The sequence below is a fragment of the Pteropus medius genome, unplaced genomic scaffold, assembly GCF_902729225.1.
Source record: "Pteropus medius unplaced genomic scaffold, Ma_sr-lr_union100, whole genome shotgun sequence".
In the NCBI taxonomy this organism is placed as follows: domain Eukaryota; kingdom Metazoa; phylum Chordata; class Mammalia; order Chiroptera; family Pteropodidae; genus Pteropus; species Pteropus medius.
The window spans coordinates 34,620,079-34,643,916 of NW_024340849.1; the positions used below are offsets into that span (position 1 = coordinate 34,620,079).

The following is a 23,838-nucleotide window of genomic DNA, read 5'->3' on the forward strand; positions in this document are numbered from 1 at the left end:
GTTTAATGGGGACTTTGCCATCTCCCTTGTGGGAGGTAGAAAAATGGCCATCCAGTGAGGTTAAAATGTAGTAAATGAAAATAGAGACTGGAGGACCTTCATCTGTATATTAAGTGTCCAAGTTATTTTATCTTTACTAAGTTTATTATTTGAACCAGAATTGCTTTTAGCAAATCTTTTGTTTTAGGGGGCTTTAATAATCTATGGAATCTAGTTAGTTTTTCACATCATTTTGCCTGGGTAGATAGTCACCATCATAACTGTATTTCTCTGGGGAAGAAAATCAGGTCGTAATGTAATTTACATAAAGCTTGCAAGGATATTTGAGTTACTTGTCAGCAATCCTATGGTAATATGTTGACATCTTATCACTATTTTACTCAATTATTTTAATGCCAGGAGCTATAGAAGGTGAAATAATAATGTTCTCTCCCACCTTCCATTCCTTTTTATGTCTGTCTGAAGAGTTTTTTGCCTATGCCATCAGCTTTTTTGCAGATAACTTTTTTCCTTCAGAATTTTGTCCATTTACTTTCATGTCAGTGTTTTTATTTTTCTCAGTCATTCTTGAGATATTAAAAATGTTTACCTTATCTAAATGGGAATTTTAAAGTTACTTGCCTTTGCTACTATAAAAGAAAAATTTCCACTTGTACCAGCCCTTGCCTAGGAGATAGCAAAACTGGCTGTTGGGTTTCATCACTGGTTCTCACCAGTGAAAGCTGATAATGGACCAGGAACTTCAAATGCCCCACCCCCACAAGCCAGACCCTTGTTAGAAGAACTTCTTGACTAAAAGTTAGTGAGGTTTGTTTTAACGAACTGTGCACAGACCCAGTGCCTAATTAGCATAACCACCTTGAACTCCCTTTCTAGCACTTAAAACCCCTCATGTTTCCTCCCTCAATAAGTATTTGGTGTTTTCTTAATGGCCTTGGCAACAAGATGCAGCTTTTTTGTTTATTTTGCTTCTCTGGTGATCTCTGTTTTATCTTCCCACTCTGCTTAACTGAGTGTGTGACCTTGGGCAAATATTAACCTCTCTGAGTTACAGTAATCAATGGAATGGAACGATTCCCACTTGGAAGGATCTTTGTTTAGAGTATAATTGATCCTTGAACAGCCGGCAGGGGTGGGGAGATGTTAGGTGCACTGACCCCTCTGCACCGTCAAAAACCTGCTGTAACTTTTTACTTCCCCAGAACTTAACCACTAATTGCCTACTGTTGACTAGAAGCCTGACTGATAACTTAAACAATAGATTACCACATTTTTGTACATTATAGGTATTATATACTTATAATAAAGTAAGGTATTCTTTTAATAAAGTAAGCTAGAGAAAAGAAAATGTTATTAAGAAAATCATAAGGAAGAGAAACTACATTTACAGTATTTATTGAAAAAAAAACTGCATATAAATGGACCTATACAGTTCAAACTCAAGTTGTTTAAGGGTCAACTGTTTATGAAATGTCACATGAGAAAGCACCTAATATAATTCCTGACAGATGATGGGCACCAGGTAAAGGTTAATTTTCTTCTTTCACACTCTCAGAGCTGAAAATGGCCTTGGGCACCCAGGAGGCATTCCTTAAATACTTGTGGAACTGTAAATGAATGTTTTCATTACTCTCTAAAACAGATTTAATTGTGCAATTCTGTAGATTCTCCTAGCAATGTAGCTTTCTGAAATTTTTGCCTGGGATTTTAGAATTTCAATTTATACTACTGCCTTTTTAAATTTTATTTTATTTAAACATAACCAAATGCCTTAATGTAGATTCGTGGTATTTTCTGAACCAATTATAAATCATTGCAAGTCAGTGGAACCTCCAAGAAAAGCCAAAACCAGAGTTTTAGTTGCTGACTGACTTGTTAATAACTCACCTAGAATTGTATCACCCTTAAGACATTTTCAATCATAAACCACAAAAAAAAAAAGAAAAAAGTTTTTGCTACTTGTAGTGTTAATATTCTAAAAACCCTAATTTCGTGCCTACTTCTAATAGTCAATGCCAAATAACACGTGTTCCAGACATTAATTTAAACAAGATTTTCCTTGGACTTCACTTGAAAATAAATTTCTTTGGAAAGTTAACATTGTAACAATTGACAATCAAAAGAGAATTTTCAGATCCACTTTTTCTCTAGAGAGTTTTGGGAACCAAATAAAGATTTCTTCTTGGGTTGTTTCTTGTCTTCAGAAGTAAGGCCATGAACCCAATGACCTTTAGAATGTTTTTGGTCTCTGTAATTCTCTTTATAATTCTCATCCTACATGTTGTAATTTGTGTGTTTAAGTAAACCCTTATGGGATTGTAAAGATATATAATTTAGAAGGTTTACATAGAGTGACCCCTTATCAAAAGGCTTAAAATTGGACCCTCATGTCAGGACCTCTGCCATATCACACAAATGGATGTGAACCAAAAAGTCCATTTCTGAGACTGGAGCCACTCCCTCCTGCTTCCTACCACCATCATATTTTTATATCCCATATTCGTAATAGACAAGGAGAAACCATCACAGAGAAACTAAGTCATGTGTGTTAGCCCAGTTTCTAGCTTCCTGTAAATAGTGCTTTTCTGCCTTTTTTTTAAATACCAGTGTAACTGAGGAACATGACACATTTCCATTATTATGGGGGACTCACCATGGCAGTAAGTCAGCAGTGAGACCAAGGGTCTTTCCCTGTCTCACTATTATGAATTAACTGCTAAGGCACATTTCCGAATTGGTTACTCTTTTGAACATCTGGCATGAATACTGTCACTGAGACTTTATTCAACACATTTTTTTTTTTTAGCATTTATTTTATTATTAGTTTGAAGTACACAGTACATTGGTTAGACATTTGTATAGTTTATGAAATGATTCCCCCGATTACTTTGTCACTCCTCTGGCTCTCCATCTAGCCATTACATTACTGCTGACTGCGTTCCCTATGCCATGCTCCCCTTCCCTGTGACCATCTATAAACTACTAATTTGTACTTCTTTAACCCTTCACCCCTTTCTCCCAGCCCCACAACATCCCTCCCTTCTTGTCATCACTAGATTGTTCCCTGTATTGGTGAGTCTGTTTTCTATTAGTTTATTCTTTTTGTTTTTTAGATTCCACATATAAGTGAAATCATATTGTATTTATCTTTCTCTGATTTATTTCTCACGACGCATTTTTTAATGAGCACTTTCTATGGACCTGATGTACTGATGGTGGAAAAGACTGAGCAGGACCCCAGATATGTTAAAAGACTATTTCTGCTCTCAGGTTCTTAAGTTAGTAGGAAAAGGGTATCAAAAGAAAGATATAAAATCTGTAACTTAATATGCTGCTATATGAATACAGTAATAAGCGAAGCAAGCCAGGTGGAAATCCTGTCCTTACCCTAAGGATACAGTTACTATCAGCTATAGCAAATTGTTATGTCAGAGCATAAGCTCCATTTTGCCAGATCTTCCTATTTTCAGGTGAAATATTGGCAACTTACTAGAACAATTTTAAAACACTCCTAGCCAACCCAAATGTATTTGTGTTTGTAACCTTTGGATATAGTGAGAGTATATAAGAAATCAGGGTAGACAAGTTCTTTCTAGGTAAAGAATAGCATAAGCAAAGCCCGCTTGCCTCATTTGTCTCCAGTTATACCAAAGAAACTCCTTTGCATTCTTATCCTGAATTATTAGATAATATATAGAGGACTATCAAGGAATATGTCACCATGTAAAACACAGTACTTAAACATAAGATTCAATTACTTAATTTCATGTAATTCAGACTTAGAGTAAAGCATTTTACAGCCTCAGCACAAAAATATTTATTAACTTATCATTATACTTACAGTGTTTTCCCCTTTTTACAAAAAGCTTTGATAATTATCAGAAGGCACAGTTATTCACAGTTTACCCTATTCTGTTATGTTCTGTAGTTAAGCAATTAAACATGACCTGGAAAAACATGTTTCTTGGTGTATAAGCATTTAAAATTTTCTAAGTAAATCTTTTTACTTTTTATAATATTTTAACATTTCTCATTAGTTATATCATTGTGTGCCTTTAACATTCTATAAATAGCTCATAAATTTTAGAAAATTTTAAGTGGAACACATTTGTGCAAGATCAAGATATTTTCATTCAATTTCTGTATGGACGATATGAAATACTCGTATTATACAAGAGAGAATAGTATTCCCACGCCTTTGCTCATGCTGTTGATTCTTCAAGAATGACCCTTTCTCCCTAGCCCATATACTGTTCCAGGTTCAAACCTAATGCCTGTTTTCCCACTCTTGAGCCTGTTATACTTGCAACATACCAAGTTTACTTGCTAGGCTGGCTTGTCCTACTCTCTGTGCACCTGCCTCACCTCTCATATCACCTATACGCTGCTGGGGAGGAGGGGCTTTTCCTCAGTGCCTTTGCCAGTTAGGTTAGTTGAATATCTTGGTAAGGAGTTGTTTAGGCGAGTGTTGTCAGGAACACTGTGTTAGGTTTTAGATCTACGCTTCGAAGTCAAACACACCTGATTTTGATTCCCATCCTCATCACAATCTCGCTGTGTGACCTTGGGCAAGTTACTCAACCCCTCCCGAATCTATTTCTTCATCTAAAAAGATGATAATAAAACATTCTTCACAGGCTTGTTAGAAAGTATTGGAATACTTACTAAGAGGATGGTATAGTACCTGGTACCTAGTGGTTATGAATGTTGGTGACCTTTCTCCTCTTTGTCTCCTTTGTTATTTTAATCATTACTCACATTCCTGACCTTCCACACTCATCCATCTAGTTTATTACTCTCTAAATCCAACCTTGTTGCTCAGATTTGACTCATTTGTAATGACTGTGCAAAGAGCTAGGCTTTGAAGTCTTTTACATTTGGAGTCAGTCTGTTTCTGTGTCTTAGTAGATCTGGAACCATGGACTAGTTACTTGGGTTATTTGAGGCTGAGTTACCTTGACTTTAAATGGAGATAATAAAACTTAATACCACACAGTGTTGTTCAGAGCATTAAATGAACAAACATATGTAAAGCACCTAGAAGATTGCCAGAACGTGGTAAATATTCAAGCATTGAATAAATCAAAACCACTGTAGAGATACTACAAACAGTTTTAAATTGGTTTTAGACAGAGATAAAGCCTGAATTATAAAGCGTACCAGAAAATCTGTACTTTCTGTAAATGTCAACATTAAATTGGAGAATTTTCAGTAAGCTGGGGATGTGACATTTTATATCACCAGAATTTGGGGGTTTGAAAACTGCAAAGTATTTGCCCAAACCTGAAATTTTGAATCATTCGATGCATTTCCACATGATAGTTTCTTTATACATTCTTGCCTTGCTGGCTGATATTAAAGCTGAAAATAGTGCTGAGGGCCCAATCTCTGTGCTGAGCAGTGGTGGACAGGCTGTTTTCTAAAACATTCCCACAGAGCCACACTGGAAGGAAACTGCCCTCCCTGGCTTAGCACTGCAGGGCCAGAGGTTAGCAAACATTTTTCTGTAAAGGGCCATATAGTGAGGTTTTGTAGGCCATGTACAGTCTCTGTGACACATTCTTCTTTGTTGTTACTTTTGTTTTAAATAACCCTTTTCAAAACATAAAAGCCAGTTTTTTAGAAAAATAGGAAATGGATCAGACCGGGCCCACGAAAAAACATATTTTGCCTACATTAGACCACTGAAGGGAGAGAGGAATGAAGAATGGCTTTGAAATCCTGATGAACTAATGCCTTTTTTTTTTTTTGAGGAAAAAGAAAACATACCTGCATCAAATTTTAAAACTATATATGTAAACATATATAAAGCATCGTAAGGGAGGGAAAAGTTTTCCTCAATGCTCTTAGAGTTCTTGCCTGGGTCTGAAAATTAAACTAACAAAGTCGTGAGAGACTTCACAAGAGAATGAAGACCCAAAGAAGTGACTAGAGCAGGAAGCTTTTATACCTTTTAGAAAAGGAATAATAAAATGGTCAATAATTGACAAGACAACAGGGTTTGGGCTACAGTTAGTAAATGGTGAAGAAGTAGCTAGGAAGATAAGGGTTAGTTTGACAAAGTTTGTTTGTATGGATTTCTTGGCCCCAAATTCCCTGTCTCTGGTGATAAGAATGTCTTCTCTCCTCTTGGTACAAGAAAGAGACCTTTCACTTGGGAGTTTTATGACCTGTTTTGGGGAAAAAGATGAAGCAGGGGGAGGTCAGAGTGACCTTCATGTTGCTCCCATTTTTAAAAAAATTACTTCAACTTAAGATATTTAATATGCCAAGGTGCCATCTTTTAGGGTAGTGTGTCCTGAACCCCATCAACATATAGTTATTACCTTCACTTCTATGGTACAACTATGTTTTCTAGTCAATTTTTTAGTCATTTTATAGTAGGACCTTGTGTCACTGCTGTTTTCCATTGGAAACTGATGAGGAACATAGTAAAACAGATGGAGCACAGACTGTAGAAATGAAAAACACAGAAGAAAGAGCTGTGTGAAAGAAATATTTAATCATAACATGAAAAACTCATAGTGGCAACTTTTCCATTATGTTAAATTCTGCTCATTTCTATGCATTCTGGGTATGTGTTCAAACACAAAGGTTGTAATTTTCCATTTTTTATGCACATCTATCATGGATTTTTGGTTTTGTCTTTTGCAGGACTATGACTTGAGCCAGCTTCAGCAGCCTGATACTGTGGAACCTGATGCCATCAAGCCTGTAGGAATCCGACGACTGGATGAGAGGCCCATTCACGCCGAGCCTCAGTACCCTGTCCGATCTGCAGCTCCGCACCCTGGGGACATCGGGGATTTCATTAACGAGGTACAAAGAGATTCTCGCTTTCTTTATAAGGGCATTTATTTTGTACTGATGGTTAGCTCTATGTAGACCACAAATTGCTTGCAATACTGCTTTATTGTCCATTAAAACACACTTGTTTTTCTTAAATTTTCTTTCCTTGTAAGCAAACGTAGCTTCAGTAACAGAGAACAGATTCCGTTGCTTTGATCAGCCAAAAAGAGATCAAGTAATATTCTGCATTTGTAAATGACATTCATGTATATTACCATGAATTCATGTATAATATCATGTATTAGCCATACTATCTCCAAAAGGATTTTCCCTAGATTAAAAGTAATAAATAGACTAACAATATTAAATAGTGTATTTCAATTTTATTAGCACTGATGAATGTAATAATAGTTCATTTTCATTTTCCTCACACTGTATGTACTCTGAATCCACAAATGGTGAGAATTCAGCACCTACCAATGACTAGAGAGTTCCATCAAATGAGATTAGTAGAAAGAGGAGCTATATTAAATATTATGTAAGTGATTTAAATACTTGTCTAGTTGAGGAGTTTTAAGAGCTTCTGTAAGAGGCAGCTAATTCTCTGTTGAATATAACATATGATTTCCACTGTTAAAATTATTATGGCCTTCTTTTAGTTTGTTACTGACCAAGAGTTCTGCTACATTTAATACTTAAGTTTTGAAGTAAAATGATTTATGCTGCTCTTTTGATCATGTCTATAGTTTTACTGCAATTCTACTTTTGAATTTTTATTTATAAGTATAAGGGAGCAATACATATTGATATTAATTGCGAATATATGGCAGATCTCATATTCTCTGGCCATATTCTCCCACTCAGTATCTCCAAGATCAGAATTGGTCTCAGTGCATTACAAAGTGGAATGCATCTGTCATATATATTACCTTCAGTCATATGCTAATAAGAGTCCTATTTCCTGGGCTTCCTTGAAATAGTTGTATATTATGTATATATAATCAGTTTTCCTTAGGTTTTTAGATATACTTACAGTTTGTAAAAAAAAAAGTTTTGAAGCAAAGTTAGAATATTTATCTATCTTTACAACTATTATTATTGTATATTTCCAAAGTGTATGCTGCTTTCTGAACATACTATTTTTATTTCTGTTAAATAGGTAATAGGTTAATTTGTAGTAGACATGATTTAAAAGCTGATAGAAGGCAAAAACAATAAAGAATCAGTAACTCCTTTATCTACAAAAATATGCCCTGACTTTTCCAGTATATTAGACATAGTCCTGGTTAGAGGAATTTGCAGGAATATTTATATATGACCAGATCGTTTTGAAGATGTAAGAGTACCGATGATTTTACTTATTGTTTTTGTCATCAAGAGAAATTGTTGAGTTGTTCTTGTAATTGTCAGGTTTCAAGATACAGTGAATCTTCTGAATGTAGATGTAGGTACTGGACTTTTTAAAAGCAAAAATTCTAACTTCAGTATGATTCAACAAATACTTAACTGAATGCTTCCACTTGTCCCTGAAGTATCAGTATTCCGTGAGATTTCATCCCACCCATGACGTGCTTCTTTCTCAGTGATAAAGTTGAAGCAGTAAGTGGTACTTGTAAGGCTGTATGTAATCTGATTCTTGCCTTCTACCCCCACCACATCCCCTTCCTGTGCTGCAGCCCCGCTATTTACAGTTTCTCAAAGCATCATAGTTTTGACTATAAAGTAACTCTGCAAAGCCCTTACCTTCTTGACCATCATGGAGATGGAGACAACCATTCAGTCTTCAGACTCAGTTCAAACATCTCCTTCTCTGTGAAGGCTTCTTGGATACCTCTGGGAAGGGTCAAAAGAAGCTTATGCCATAGCCCCCACCACTGGAATGTAACTGTCAGTATTTCTCTTTCCCAGGAAGCATGTATGTTTCTCTTCTGGACGGGGACTATTTCTTGTTCACCTTTGTGTAACCTAAGAATCTAGTATGTTGAGAGCTCTTGTTGTTTTAAGGAATTTAAATAATGTGGCATGAAACTTTGAGCACCACCCGATTTGCAGTCGATGGGGATTCACTGGGGCCCAAGTCGGGAGCCTTTCATTATATTACTCAGAAAATGTAACTTGGAACAACTTGGTTGTCCCAAGTGGTGTTTTAGTGTGTGCCTTGCATTTGTTCGTGTGTATGTGTTTGTGTCTATGCATGTGTTGATTCATCTTTTTTTTACTGGAACTGGATTTTCTTCAGTAGGTAAAGAAGCGGATCTAGTTAACAAGATTCAGTTATCCAACTCTATCTTCTAGCCACAATAGAAAGAGTTACAGTAGGAGTTTCCACTTGGAATTTACTTTCCCCAAAACAGTGCCCAAGTACAGAGCCTAAAAAGTGGCTTGAAGCCATAAAGAACCTATGTCAATACTTATATGAAAAACTTTGTGCCAAACAACTGACTTGCAGATTAACTTCTAGAATACAATCAATTCATAATTTGGAGATTGTCTGTGTTTGTTAAAAATGGCTCGTTTTGAAATCATCTTGAGCTTAGTTTAGACTCATTCATTCAGCAAATAACTCTTGAATGTCCACTGTGTGTACATAACTGTGCCAATGATATATAGATAAAAAAAGAAATTAGATCTGGATTCTCTGTGTGTGCTGCTTACTTTGCTATTAGCATGGTCCTTCTACTAAACAAACATTGATACCTGAAGCTTTACTTTGCCAGGCATAGGAGACCCATTGCATCTGGTTGGCATTCCAGTTTCACCTCAGGCCTCTCCCCAACCTGCATCTTACATACAAGCAACAGAGATCTCTGCTTGTAGTTCCTAAGCTCAGCTTATAATTCCATGTTAGTGTCTGTTCTCATGCTATTCTTTTTGTGTGGGATGCCCTTCACCCTTTTTCTAGATGTTAGTTTTTTCACTAAGTTTTTACCACTCCAAGAAGGATTCGGGTATACGGTGCAGAGTAGGCACCATGCAGTGGCCTCCCATCTTACCCAGGACTCACCTCTCTTCAGAACTCCTATCCCAATGTTTTCCCTTCTGCCTCCCACCAGAGCCCTCCCATATCCCAGGGAGGCTGTGTGGGACACATTGGTTTGGTGAGTACATGAATGGATGAAAGAATAACATTTGGAAATCATCCCCCAAATGGCACTGAGTCTATGACATTGAATGTGATTATAAGACAGAGAACAGTGCAAGAGAAGGGTGAGTAAACATCTATACACAGTAATGCCCTACATTTGACACAGGAAAAAAGTCAAAAGAGGTTAAAGTTTCACCGAAAGCAACTAAAAAGATTATCCAGGGATGTGATGGTCAGTTCTGCAGGAAAATTCAGGGGGATGAAACTGTCACCAGCCCTTAGTCAGAAATAACACTCATACGTGCCACATGGATTCTTCCATCTAAAACAACCATGAAGACTTGCTCAATATCTTCCTGTAACTGGATGGATAAAAATAAATACATGTGAAGTTTTAAAACAGTTGATGGTGTTTAGAAAGAACTTGAGCATATTTTATAAATATATTTATAAAAACATTTAAAATGCAAACAGATTTATCTCCAGTTCTTATTTGATTTAACATAGTACTGAATGTTCCAAAGTAAGAATAATATAGTAGTGATTATAATTGGAGTGTCTTTTATAGATGTGAGGAATAGGTAAGCTCATGAGAACACTTTCTAGTTTGTTTATTTAAATAATGAATGAATTTTGCCTCAAATATCAAAAATGATAATATTTCCAGTCTGATAGGTAAAGTAAAACAAATCACACATTTTTGAATTTCAACTAGAGAATTTCATTCTATTTTGAGATTTTTAAACATAACCTTCAGAGGGTGATAAGTTGAAACAAATTTATTTAATCTCAGCCTGACATTAGGTATTAGCATACCTTCAAGAACTTTACTAATCCTATATATTTCTTTATCTCAGAAGTATAAAAACCAAGGGCATACTTCTGTTAAAAGACTGACTTTTGATTAATATCATTTAAAACATATGGAGGGCACTTCTAGAATAACTTGTTTGAAACTACTAAAGTTTAAAACCTTTGCCTTTTATCTCCTAATTATTAAATTTAATTTGCCTTTTTAAAAATACTTCCATCCACTTTTAAAAGAGTTGGGTGTTTGGGTTCAAATCCAGTTGCCTTACCTAACAACTCTGTTACTTTGTACAAGATCAGGATCTTTGGATTTAACCTGTTGGATTTCCAGTTTTCTGATATATAAAATGAGGATAATACTAGAGCTACTTTTTAAGATTGCAATGAGGACTAAATGAGATAGTCCATGTAAAAATACTTGGTGTAGTTCCTGTCACATAACAAAATCTCTTAATTATTATCACTGTCATATTAATTACTATCGCAAGTTATCTGTCAGGAGTGAAAACTTTCTGCTGCCCTCTAATTGTAAATAAAAAAAAATAAAAACCTCTTCTTGCAAAAAAAAAATTGCTTTAAGTAAAATGAAATTCTCGGAGAGGGACTTAGTAATGTGGGTGTTGATAAGTCACAGAATTCCACTGTAATGTAAACATGGTACACCTGTATGTCCACATATATTTAAACCTGGATCCTAGCTTCTTCTTAAAAGTAAATGTAAATATGAACAAGATGCTATATAAAAAACTAAGCCCAGGACAGCAGTACAAAATTAAAAACTACTCAGGACAGCCGTACAAAGTTACCTCGTAGACTACCTGCACGATGTTAGGCACTGTGTTGGACAGTAGGATATGAAATGAATACAGATAACCTCTGCAGAAAGGGATGTCACAATCTAGTGTAACCAAAACTTGGCAATAAAATTAAAGGGGACCAAAGAGACTCCAGGAATTATTTCCAGTCATGGCTGAGGGGAAATTCATGTAGTTAGGAGTGATATTTTTAATTGGCTTGGATGGATGGATGGATGGATGGATGGATGGATGGATGGATGGATGGATGAATCAATGAATATTAATCAGATGGAGAAATATGAGAGAAGACATTTCAAACAAAGGGAAACACATTTCGGCTAGCAGAAAGTGAATACGCCCATAGCATGGAGGTACATAAGCACGTGACATTTTTAGGTTAGAGGAGATTCTGGTGATCAGATCAGTTGTGGTTGCTGGAGTTGAGACCAGCTGAAACAGAGAGATAGGGGAACAGTCTAGGTTCATTGAATGTGCCTCTGAAGACTTTTGACTTTATCCTATAGGCTACCCAAATATCAGGTATTTGAGGAACACCTTCTAATTTTTTCATGTCTGCAAACTTCAGCTATTGTTTACCTAAACTTATAATTTTTAACTTAAGATATTTAAATAAAAGGAATTGTTTTAAAGTGCTTGTGCACCAATTAAAAATCATCTTGCGTACTCCCAGAGGAACTCCTCCTTTATTTGGGAAATACTTTTATAGGTGATAGAGAGCAATCAGAATTTTACTTGGGAGAATGACATCAAATAATGTCTGAGGGAGAAACCAATAGTGGCTTGTAGAAAAGAAGCAGGAATAGTGCTGGGGACAGGAGACAAGTTAGAACGGCTTTTGCTCTCGTCCAGGGAGGGTATAATGAGGACTTCGACTAAGGCAGTGGCACTGAGACAATAGAAGACAGAATGTCGGGGAATCGGTAGCACCTCTTTCCTCTTATATCCCTCATGGGCTCCTCCACTGAAGAATGTGGGTTCTGTAGTCCCTATAAAAGCATGTCTGCACTCATAAAGCATAGGATCAGAAGTCTGTAAGTATAAGCCTAGCAAGAATTAAGCAAGAACCACAGCTCTTTCATTTTTCAGAGGCATCTCAAACTATAGAACATAGTTCGGATTTATCCAGAGTTCAAGATCTGTGTGTCCTGGAACAGCGAAACAAGCACATGCTCTTCTAGATTTAGTCAAACTTTGATGAGAGAAAACTCATGCAGTTAGTTTTTAAACTTGGCAGCAGTATGTTTGTTACACATCATGTGAAAAGGTGTCCGCACCTAAGAATAAAGGAATCAGTAAAGGCGGACCAGAAGGTTCTGTGGCCCACTGGATTTCTTCTGTACATTCATTCACTCTGGTTTCATGCCTGTCACTGTCAGCTGCTCAGGATTTGACTATGATTTTTTAGAATTACCAAAATAGTACCCAGGGTTTATATAATGCCTCATCCAAGAGTCCCATTTTATTCTTGGATAAAAATCAGAGCTATCCAGGTAGAAGGGACTTAAAGTACTAACCTTCAGCCTAGAAAGATGGCTTGCCTAAAAATTCTTGAAAAGTTCAGTGGTTTTTGCCCTTTTATAATTATTAAACCTGAGACAGTGTGTGATGCTCTAGCATAGCACAGTGATCTCTCATGGATTTTATGGCCTAACTTTTTTAAAAAAAGAAAACATAGATTTGATAATTACCAGGATATTCAGAAAGCCAAGGCAAGAGGTAAAAATAATTTTTAAAGAAACAAATATTTTTGAGACTCTCAATAGTGACTGTGGGACTAAATTATCACTAGCATTATATTTATTTTAAGGAATTGAATTAGGTGTCTTACACTTCATGAAGAGTCTCTGGTCCTTTAACACAGCAGTGAAGACCAGACAGCTTCTAGTGTTTATTCCCAAGTCACAGTAAACACAGGCCACCGCTTTTCTCTCCACTGAATCCAGACAGACTTGATTCCCTGCCATCGATTCTTTAGAGCTAATTTTAGTCTCAACCTTTCCATTACTCCAGTTTGGTGCTGACACCTTAAGGATTGGATAGTGTTCTGCATGTATTTTCGCTTAAAATTTGAATTGATGACCTAAACACAGTAACCTTGGCCACTGTCCCTGTTGTCTGTATTATAAAGCAGTTTTACTTAAGGTCATGGTGAAAACTTAATATTTGTCTTCAGAGACCCATTTTACTTATCAGGAATTTCCTTGATTTTTCTTTATTTTTCTTCAGATCTTTCTTAGGTCCAGTTCATGTGTGGACCCACATTAGACAGTGCTGAACTAAAGGAATCACTTAAGGAATTAAGTGATTAATTAGGTGAACAAAAGGAGTCGCTTAAATTTACAGTTGCTAGACTTCACAGGGAAAAGGAAAAGAGGGTACATGCTAACGTAGGAATATAAACTCCAGGAAGGCAGGCATTGTATCTACCTTATCAACAGTTGTGTCCTCACACTAAGCAGAATACATTACATTATAGATAATAAATATGTCTTGAATTGAATAAATAAGTGCAAACAAAATGAATGAATGACTTCTTGGGCTTTTGCGAACTAAGACTACAGTAACTAACAACTCCAAAGCATTGTTGGCTTACAAAACAAAGGCTTACTTCTTTCTCAAGTTATGTTAACTGTGGGTGAAAAAATAAAAATCACATACATGTCCTCATAAAATACATGTGGATCAGAAGGCTTGATCTAAGATAGGATGGTCCATGGCATAAGCCCACCAGCATTTTAAAAGCAGAGTTGTGGAAAAAGAGAATGATTGCTTAGAGACTGATGCTGGTAGATCTTGGGAGTGCTAGAATGTAATTGGGAAAAAATTAGAGAAAACACCAAAAGGACCTAGTATTAAATCCTTAAAAGTTTTGTAGAGCATAATTATGAATTAACTGCAGATATATGAATTATATACTAAAACAGTTTTTATAGGAGTTAAGTTTATAGATAATAATTACATTGGTTTCTATTTTTTAAATTCTTTTTAGGAGTGTGCGTGTGTGAGTGTATGTGTGTGTGTGTTTCAAAATTCCCTCTCTCCACCCAGTATATATCCTATGTATGGATATTAGAGCATGACTTTTCTAGGGCCTGTGGGAGCTAGAAATCACTGTATTCTTAAAAAATAATACTTTTTTCTCACAATTTATCAATTAATTTCACACTTTATGTTTTGTGAAGAACATAAATGATTTATGAGTAATCTTCCTTATATTGTAATCACATCTGGCCTTGTCTTTATTCTTCCTTTGATATCCTTCCAAATTTAGGTCAAATACAATGCCACTTCCTCTTTGAACGCCTAGATATCAGTGCTTGTCTGAATTTTTTTTTAACACTTTGATGACATTCGCCTAGCCTTCATAGTTTTGTTTCTTATTTATCATTTATTTCATAATATAGTAGTGCCTGTTATGCTAGATTGTAAGCTTGTAGAGAGAAAGAACTATAGGACACTCACATGTATGTCCCTTTCTTTGTCTTGCATATAATTCATATTCAACCTGTTCATTGTCAAAATCCTTTGACTCTCACTCTGGATAAATTAGGGTCCGTGTATCACATGATTTCACAGCCCTGTGTCTTATTTCATGTAACTTACTCCACCAATAATTACCCACTCAAAACTATTCCTGCCCAATGCACTATTACACAGATGCATTACCAGATTTCATTTAAGATTCTGCCTTCTCAGCTTCAAGCAGTTAGACATTTGTTTTTGTCATCTGACAAACACATTCTCCAGTTAACCACCTGCCATTGTATGCCTTGGCCTCACTGAGCTAGACTCCTTAGGGGTCTTTCTTTGCAGAAGAAAGACATAAGTTAGTTTTTGTCTAACTTTGAAACATGGTGATGACCTCAACTTCTATGGGTTGAAAATGTGGTCTGCAGGTAGAAACTTACAAATAAGTGTTTGATCCTTTGGGAACAGAAGGATCTGCTTGTGGATTTGCCAGTTGTAACCCTCTCTTCATTCTTTCTTTGTCTTTAGGGCCTTAAAGCTGCTGACAATGATCCCACAGCTCCACCATATGACTCCCTCTTAGTCTTTGACTATGAGGGCAGTGGCTCCACCGCTGGATCCTTGAGCTCCCTTAATTCCTCAAGTAGTGGTGGCGAGCAGGACTATGACTACCTGAATGACTGGGGGCCACGCTTCAAGAAACTTGCTGACATGTATGGTGGAGGTGATGACTGAACTTCAGGGTGAACTTGGTTTTTGGACAAGTACAAACAATTTCAACTGATATTCCCAAAAAGCATTCAGAAGCTAGGCTTTAACTTTGTAGTCTACTAGCACAGTGCTTGCTGGAGGCTTGGGCATAGGCTGCAAACCAATTTCGGCTCAGAGGGAATATCAGTGATCCAATACTGTTTGGAAAAACACTGAGCTCAGTTACACTTGAATTTTACAGTACAGAAGCACTGGGATTTTATGTGCCTTTTTGTACCTTTTTCAGATTGGAATTAGTTTTATGTTTAAGGCTTTAATGGTACTGATTTCTGAAATGATGAGTAAAAGACAAAATATTTTGTGGTGGGAGCAGTAAGTTAAACCATGATATGCTTCAACACATTTTTGTTACATTGCATTTGCTTTTATTAAAATACAGAATTAAACAAACAAACAAAAACTCATGGAGAGATTTTATTATCTTGGGGGAAGAAACCATGAGATTGGAAAATGTACATTACTTCTAGTTTTAGACTTTAGATTTTTTTTTTCCACTAAAATCTTAAAACTTACGCAGCTGGTTGCAAATAAAGGGAGTTTTCATATCATCGATTTGTAGCAAAATTTGAATTTTTTCATAAACTAGAATGTTAGACACATTTTGGTCTTAATCCATGTACACTTTTTTTATTTACTGTATTTTTTCCACTTCACTGTAAAAATGATATGTGTACATAATGTTTTATTGGCATAGTCTATGGAGAAGTGAAGAAACTTCAGAACATGTGTATGTATTATTTGGACAATGGATTCAGGTTTTTTGCATGTTTATATCTTTCGTTATGGATAAAGTATTTACAAACAAAGTGACATTTGATTCAATTGTTGAGCTGTAGTTAGAATACTCAATTTTTAATTTTTAATTTTTAATTTTTTTTATTTTCTTTTTTTGTTGTTTGGGGAGGGAGAAAAGTTCTTAGCACAAATGTTTTACATAATTTGTACCAAAAAATAAAAAAAAAAGGAAAGAAAGGAAAAGAAAGGGGCGGCCTGACACTGGTGGCACTAAGTGTGTGTTTTTAAAAAAAAAAAATGAAAAAAAAAAAGCTTTTAAACTGGAGAGACTTCTGACAACAGCTTTGCCTCTGTATTGTGTACCAGAATATAAATGATACACCTCTGACCCCAGCATTCTGAATAAAATGCTAATTTTGGATCTGGTGACTGGTTTGAACTTTTTTTTTCTACTTGAGATGCTTTGAATATTACAAAAATCCCACGTACTGAAGTTTCATTGAAAACAGCAGTACAAAAATTTGTATTTGTTCTTGCACTATTCACCATTGAAGCCTTAGCATGTCAGCCGTGAACAGTGAGTAACAGAGAATCATGGTGGATCTCCTCATTCTCATAGGAGAAAAATGTCAAGTGACACAGGAATAGACTATACTGATGGTGGTATACAAATCACATCCTTAACTTCAGTGAACTTTGTACGATTCATAATATCATTTGTGCTTTAAGTCCTTTCTGCTCAAGCTTATGGTCATTATACTGACTCTAGTAGGCCTTTCTCCTTAGCGCACCAGCAAAAGGAAAACCTCAGTAAAAAGTTATGAGACTGGCCCTGAAACCGCAGTGGATACCCGGAATTCTCAGGCAATTTGTTGAAGCCATTATTTTATGTACGTAGCGAAATATATACTTTGGTTTGACTGACTTCCATTTGTTGACTTGACCATTTTTTTCCAATTTTATTGAGATATAATTGATAAGTAAAATTGTATACGTTTAAGGTGTACAATGAGATGATTTGTTATATGTATACATTATGAAATGATTTCTATAGTCAAGTTAATTCATACATCTGTCACTTCACATAGTTACTGTGTGTGTGTGCGTGCATATGTGTGTGTGTGGTGAGAACACTTAAGATCTATACTCTGAGCAAATTTCAAATTTACGATACAGCATTAGCCTGATATAGTCACAGGGACAAAAAAGGGAAACAATCTACTAAATTTTTATGAAGTTGTTCATGTATCTTACCATGACTCAAAAGTGAATTTTAAGAGACTTGAAAGAATTCTCACTATTTTTCTATTTCTTTCATGATCATTTTCACACCATATATTCTACTGTACAGTTTGAAAAATTTATACACTATATCTCCTCTAGTTAACTTCATGCATTTTTCTTAATAAAAAGATTATTTTATATTAGACAGAGAAATTTAGTTTTTTGTCAACTTACTCTATAAACTGTACTGTTGTGTTACTTTTCTAATAATTAAATGCCAGAGCTTGCCTCTGGAAATTTTCATACTGAAACTTAATAAATTTGCTAGTTGGAATAGTCTTTTCTAAAATGGGTTCTCAGACTGTGCCTGTATATTGTCATACATCCAAATGAAAACTGAACCATCTTTTTAAATTCAAACATTGCAACTTTTAAATATTTCATTATTTAGTAAATACTACTAATTATTTTCTTATGGTTGATATATAATAACAGGCTATATCTAATATATATATACATATAAACTTTAAGCATTCTATATATACACAATCACTAAATGTAAACATTCATGTTTTTCAAAACTTCCTTTTTTGCAGAAGTAGTACATGACCATTCTCAAAAAAAATTAGGAAACTAATAAAAAATGGAAACTACCTATCCTGCTATAGAAGGAACTTCTGTTCACTATTTGATGTATAATTTCTAGTCATTTCCAATAAGCATTTTTGTACACACATTTCTATAAAGATTTTATTTTGTTTTCATGAAACTGGGATTTCACAATGTATTTTCTGTAACTTGCCTTTTGCACTAAACGTGTCTTGGAAATTTTTTCATGTTTTTAATTGCATAATATTCTTTAATATGGGCAAATAGTTAATTAACCATTTTCTAAGTAGTTTATTGTTTGCAATTTTTTTTTCACTACTTAAAATAATGCTACAGTTAACTTCCATGTCTCTTTGCATGAGATGGTTGGAAATGAGATTGCTGAATTAAAGAATGTGGAAGTTAATTAAACATGGCTGAAATTATAAATGGTTTAACATTACTTCTCAAAGTGCCTTTTAGCTAAAAGAAGATGAGGCTTTCTAAAAGCCAGCAACTTCCTCGTTTGGCAAAAGGATTTTATGCAGCTGAAAATAGTAACCACAAAATATAAGGCAATCTAGCCAACGCCTTATTCTTTTTTCTTTGGAAGTTAGCCTTTGAGTGAGGCCACAGTACGAGTTTCAAGTACTCTGTAAAATGACTGTAGCCATATGATGTAATAAAACCTTGAAAACTGTATTTATGAATGTGGTTTACGGACCCCATCCTGAAACACGTTTTCCTTGGTTGTTCCTAGTGATTTAGATCTCTTCTGCAACATTGCCAATAAAAGGAATGCGTACAGATTGCTAGAATCTCTGAAATGGTAAATGTGTGTGCATTTTAAATTTTAATGACACATGGCCAAATTGTCCTAATTAAAGACTACACCAATTGGTATTCCCACCAACACTATAAAAAAATCTATAGACCCTCATCCTCAACAATCTTGGATATTACACATGTTTAAATGTTTTGTCTCTATGATGGGCAAAAAAAGATATCTCGTGCTAATTAGGATTTTCTTGATTACTAATGAGATGGACTGGTAATTTTTTTATGTTTATTAGACATTTGTATTTCTTTGAATTGTCTATTCTAATTTCCCTATTAAATGACTTGGCTTTTCCAATTAATTAGTAAGAACTCATTTAATGCATTTTTCCTGGTCTTTCACTAATCTTATAAATTTGTCTATGATGTTTTTGTCACTGAAATTTTTGTTTTAAATAGTTTACTCTGACAGTAGTAACTCTAGATTTTTGAGATTTTCCCACCTCCAAATTATAAAATTATTATCCTATATTGTTTTCTGTTCTTTTATTGTTTTACATTTATTTAACTTTTGATTCACCTGGACATTATTTTGTATGAGGTAGAAATCTAACTTTTATAAAAATTTCTAGATAACACGGACTGTTTTCCAAACGCCACTTGTTAAAAAGTCTATCCTTAATCCAATCATGTGAAATGCCACCTTTATCATATATACAATTCCCATATAAGTGCGCGTTTGTTTCTAGGTCATTTATTCTGATCTGCTGATATTTTAAATTTAATTCCTGCACAATACTACATTGTTATACTAGAATATCAGTTGTGACAGGCCATTCCCCATATTGTTCTTTTCTTCTAATTAAAAATTTCTATGTTCTTTTTCCACATTTCTTTTCTGCATAAATTATGGAAACATTTTGTTAGTTCCATGACAATTTCATAGGAAATTTTCTGGAGTTATAAAAAGTTAATAGTTTCATCTGTTATCTCATTCAATACTAAGTAATCTCTCTCTCTTTAGATCATATATACATTTTCATTGAGTTTCATCGAACATCTCATATTACTACAGTTTTATAATTGTCATTGCTAGTGTGAGTGGAATCTATATTTCACAGCATTTATTGAATGATTTTTTTTACTGCTGTACTGAAAGTTTATCCACTTTTATTTATTTTGTTTCTGTCTTATTTTACTCTTGTATTCTAATAGCTTTTTGGTGATTCTCTTGGATTTTCCTGGCAAATAATCATGACTGCAAATAATGACTGGGTTTTTTTTCCTTCATTCCAAGATTAATAGTTTATTGCCTGTATAGTTAGTAGTAATGTCAGTCATAAGCATTACTGTTTCTTGTCATCATAGAAAGGTTTTGTATGTTTCACCATTGTAGATAACATTTAAGTGTAGATACATTTCATGATATATCTAGCTTACTTTGAGATTTGGTGAATATACATGTTGCATTTAATAAGATACATTCCCTTCATCTATAGAGATGATAATATATTTACCCATTAATAGAGTGAATTATTCCATTTGACTTGCTAATATTGAATAAAACTTTTTTGTAATAAACCATAGTTGGTCATAATGTTATTCTTTTAATGGGCTGATGTATTTGATTTGCTGCTATTTTATTTAGGAATTTTCAATTATATGTGATTTTCATGTACCTTTCTGTTTTTTCACTATTCTCGCTCAATTTTAGTCTGAGATTTATGCTGGCCTCAAATAAAGAATTAAGAAGACTGCCATTTTTTTGTGTGCTCTGAAATTGTTTCTATAAACTGGGATTATCTATTCATAAAAATTTGTTAGAATTTTTCTATAACGTTACTATTGTAGGGATAGGTTTTCCCCAGTAGGAATTAGTGTTATTCAACCATTATGTTTCTTTTGACCAGCTTTCATAATTTACATTCTTCTTGAAAACTTGTCTATTTGATCTAGCTTTTAAAAAATTTATTCACAAAGTTGCACATAGTATTTTAAAAACCTTTCATACATTAAGCTGTTTCCTTTTTTCTTTTACTTTTTTTCCCACTTTTTCAGGAAATCAGTTAAAAGTGTCTATTCTGTTAGAACTAGCTTTTTGATTTATTGATATAGCATATTTATTCACTTGATTATAGGTTTGCATTTTTCTAATGCCTAATGTTTTACTTTTATTGATCAGTTTCTGAGAGAGGTTTACTAACATCTCCCACTAGCATTTTGGATTTGTGGCTTTCCACACCATGTTCATACAAACTTATGACTGTTCTATCCTCTTGTCAACTTTCAGTGCTTTTGGCTTTAAATTCCATTTTGTCTAATACTAATTTTTATATAGCAATACCTGTCTTCTTTTGGGGGGGGCAGGGAGAGTGGGGGTTAGCATTTACCTGATAAAGCTTGGTCCATCTCTTTATTATTAAGGATTTTTTTAAATAATATTACTTTTTACATCTTTGTAAACAACATATAAATGTAATCTTTTTTATTTCACTGCCATTTTCAACAAGCACAATAACAAGATTGGCCAAAACATCAATCTTTGTGATAATTTGGTTTTTGCGATTCAGTGTCTTTGTAATCAGTAACCTCAGATCATGTGTTTCTAGAGGTGGCCTCAGTGAACTGAGCAAAAGAGGAGACACTCTCACTGATTGTTTACATGGCTCTTCAGGGTATCTCTGGGCCACCAGCATGTGAATTGACCTCAGAATAAAAACAGAAAAGGCATTAATAAGTCGGGTCACTTTTGTCTCTCATTTTTACCTAATGGTGTTACATTTGTTTTTTTAAAATCCACTATAGTTTACTCTCATTGGGAGAATAAAAATCATTTTCATATTCAAAGGAAAAACAAAAACCTAAGAGATTCATACTGTCCAGAACTGTAATTTTTTTTCACTCATACGAGATGATAGATAATACATATATAAAAAATTGACAAATATCTTGTGCTCAACAACAAGAACAAACAAATAAAACCCTCCTTCCTGGTGAAAGTATCAGTTAATTGATTCCTTTTAGGAGGATATTTCAAAAAGAAAGCAGCAAAGCCATATCTCTCTTTTTTTCTCACAGCAAAATCGGTCTTGCTGTAGATACGTACTTTTTCGTTGATCATTAGAGCTTCTGTAAGGTTAGTAATAAAAGCATATACTTCACCATTTTTTTCTGTTTGTTAACCAGTCTAGTTAAGAGTTCAGTGGATATAAAAAGAGATGATGCTGCAGCAGCTAAAATGAGTTTAGGGAAGATTATTTGTAAATTTAAAGAAATTCAGATTTCTTTCATTTCTTTTACAACAAATAGTTGTGCTGACTACAGGTACAACTTAAAGTTTGAGAATATTTGACTAATTTTTTTAACTAAACATAAGTACACATCAGAATGATAATACTGATTATTTTAAGTGTCTACTCTTGGGGGGTCGGGAGGGGTGAAGCAGATCTCTTGAAATACTTGAGAATCAGAAACACGGTGGTGGACAGACATTTGGGATGTATTCTATTACTCTAAACTAATATGTATTTAATATATTGGATTCGTTTATTCAGTTTTTAAAGTTTGAACATGTTGACCTCAAGAATAATTTTTAAAAATATATGGTCAGGAATGCATGGTAAATTTAATTACTAAATGGATGTCAGTCAGACTCTCGTAATTTGTTCCTTGATCTTACTCTGCAAATAACATACTCTGAATAAGTAACTTCAGGTTTAAGAATGTCAACTTTATCTTGTATGTATATAACCTTATCTTGTATGTATATGTTAATACATATACATTTATCTATAATAGTTTATCTTTTCAGTTTCAACTTTGTGGGAAAGATAGTTTGCATAGTACAATTTTAGAGTTTCTACTTTTTCTAATAGATTTTTTTATCGTGTTTGGTAAAGATATTTATTGTACTAACATTTGGGATCAGAGAAGAAACATGATCATTGGATGAGTATATTTTTTAATTTAGTTTATTTAAATTTTAAATGGCTTCTACATTTGGGGGACTACTCGAGACTGTATTTTAATAATGTTTTTCTTGTTTCACTAGTTTATCTTCTTATTTTAATTTCATCTTTATCTTTAAGTATCAATAAAGGCATCAACAACCGCAGACCAAGAGAAAGGTTTTTCCTTTGCCCCAGGGTTTTTTCACTTTCTATACTTAGCTCATATCACTGCACTAGGATCCCTGAGACTTTCAGAGTAATTCAAACCTAATCAATGCCCTATCTTCCGAGGCCTCATGATAACATTACAAATTGAAGTTGACTTCTTTTCTGTTTGGAGAAAGCATGGCCTTAGATATTATACTGAACTTGAACTGTTGCTAGGTTCAAGTAAATCATACGTACATACACATTCAACAACACAGATAGATTAATAATACTGAGTTCTTTCTATGTGCAAAGACACTGTTCTGTTCACTTGGCATATTAGCTCATTTAATACATACAGTTAATTACCCTGTCATCACTTCTAATAGACTTACATTTTTTCCCACAAGTTAACAATTCTAAGATCAAGAAGCAACTATTGAGTGAATTTCAGCCAGATGGCATGCTGCCGTAGTTGTGTGAAAGGTCACATTGATGCCTTTTGGTAACAAGCACTAACATCAGAGTGTCTTTGAGCCTATGAAATACGTATTATGTTATATAAGATCGCTTTTGTTTTCCCCAGTTTCTTTAGATGGAGAAGCCATAGCAGAAGTTACATGGCTTGTCCACTAACAGCTAGTAAGTGGTAGAGCCAAGATTTAAGCCAAACTAT

At 34.5% G+C, this 23,838-nt stretch overlaps 1 protein-coding gene across 3 annotated transcripts in view; it reads left to right on the top strand.

Moving 5' to 3' along the window:
* The window catches only part of CDH2 (cadherin 2), a 196,711-nt gene extending 179,809 nt beyond the window's left edge, over positions 1 to 16,902 (top strand). For 2 of the 3 annotated variants that reach the window (XM_039843964.1, XM_039843974.1), the window contains 2 exons: positions 6,655 to 6,819; positions 15,499 to 16,895. In XM_039843964.1, coding sequence (XP_039699898.1) covers positions 6,655 to 6,819; positions 15,499 to 15,705 — 372 coding nt within the window. In that variant the 3' untranslated portion in view covers positions 15,706 to 16,895. Of the gene's footprint in view, positions 1 to 6,654; positions 6,820 to 15,498 lie in introns of all 3 variants that reach the window. The other variant, XM_039843957.1, reaches the window with a different exon arrangement.
* Positions 16,903 to 23,838: the final 6,936 nt, after the last annotated feature.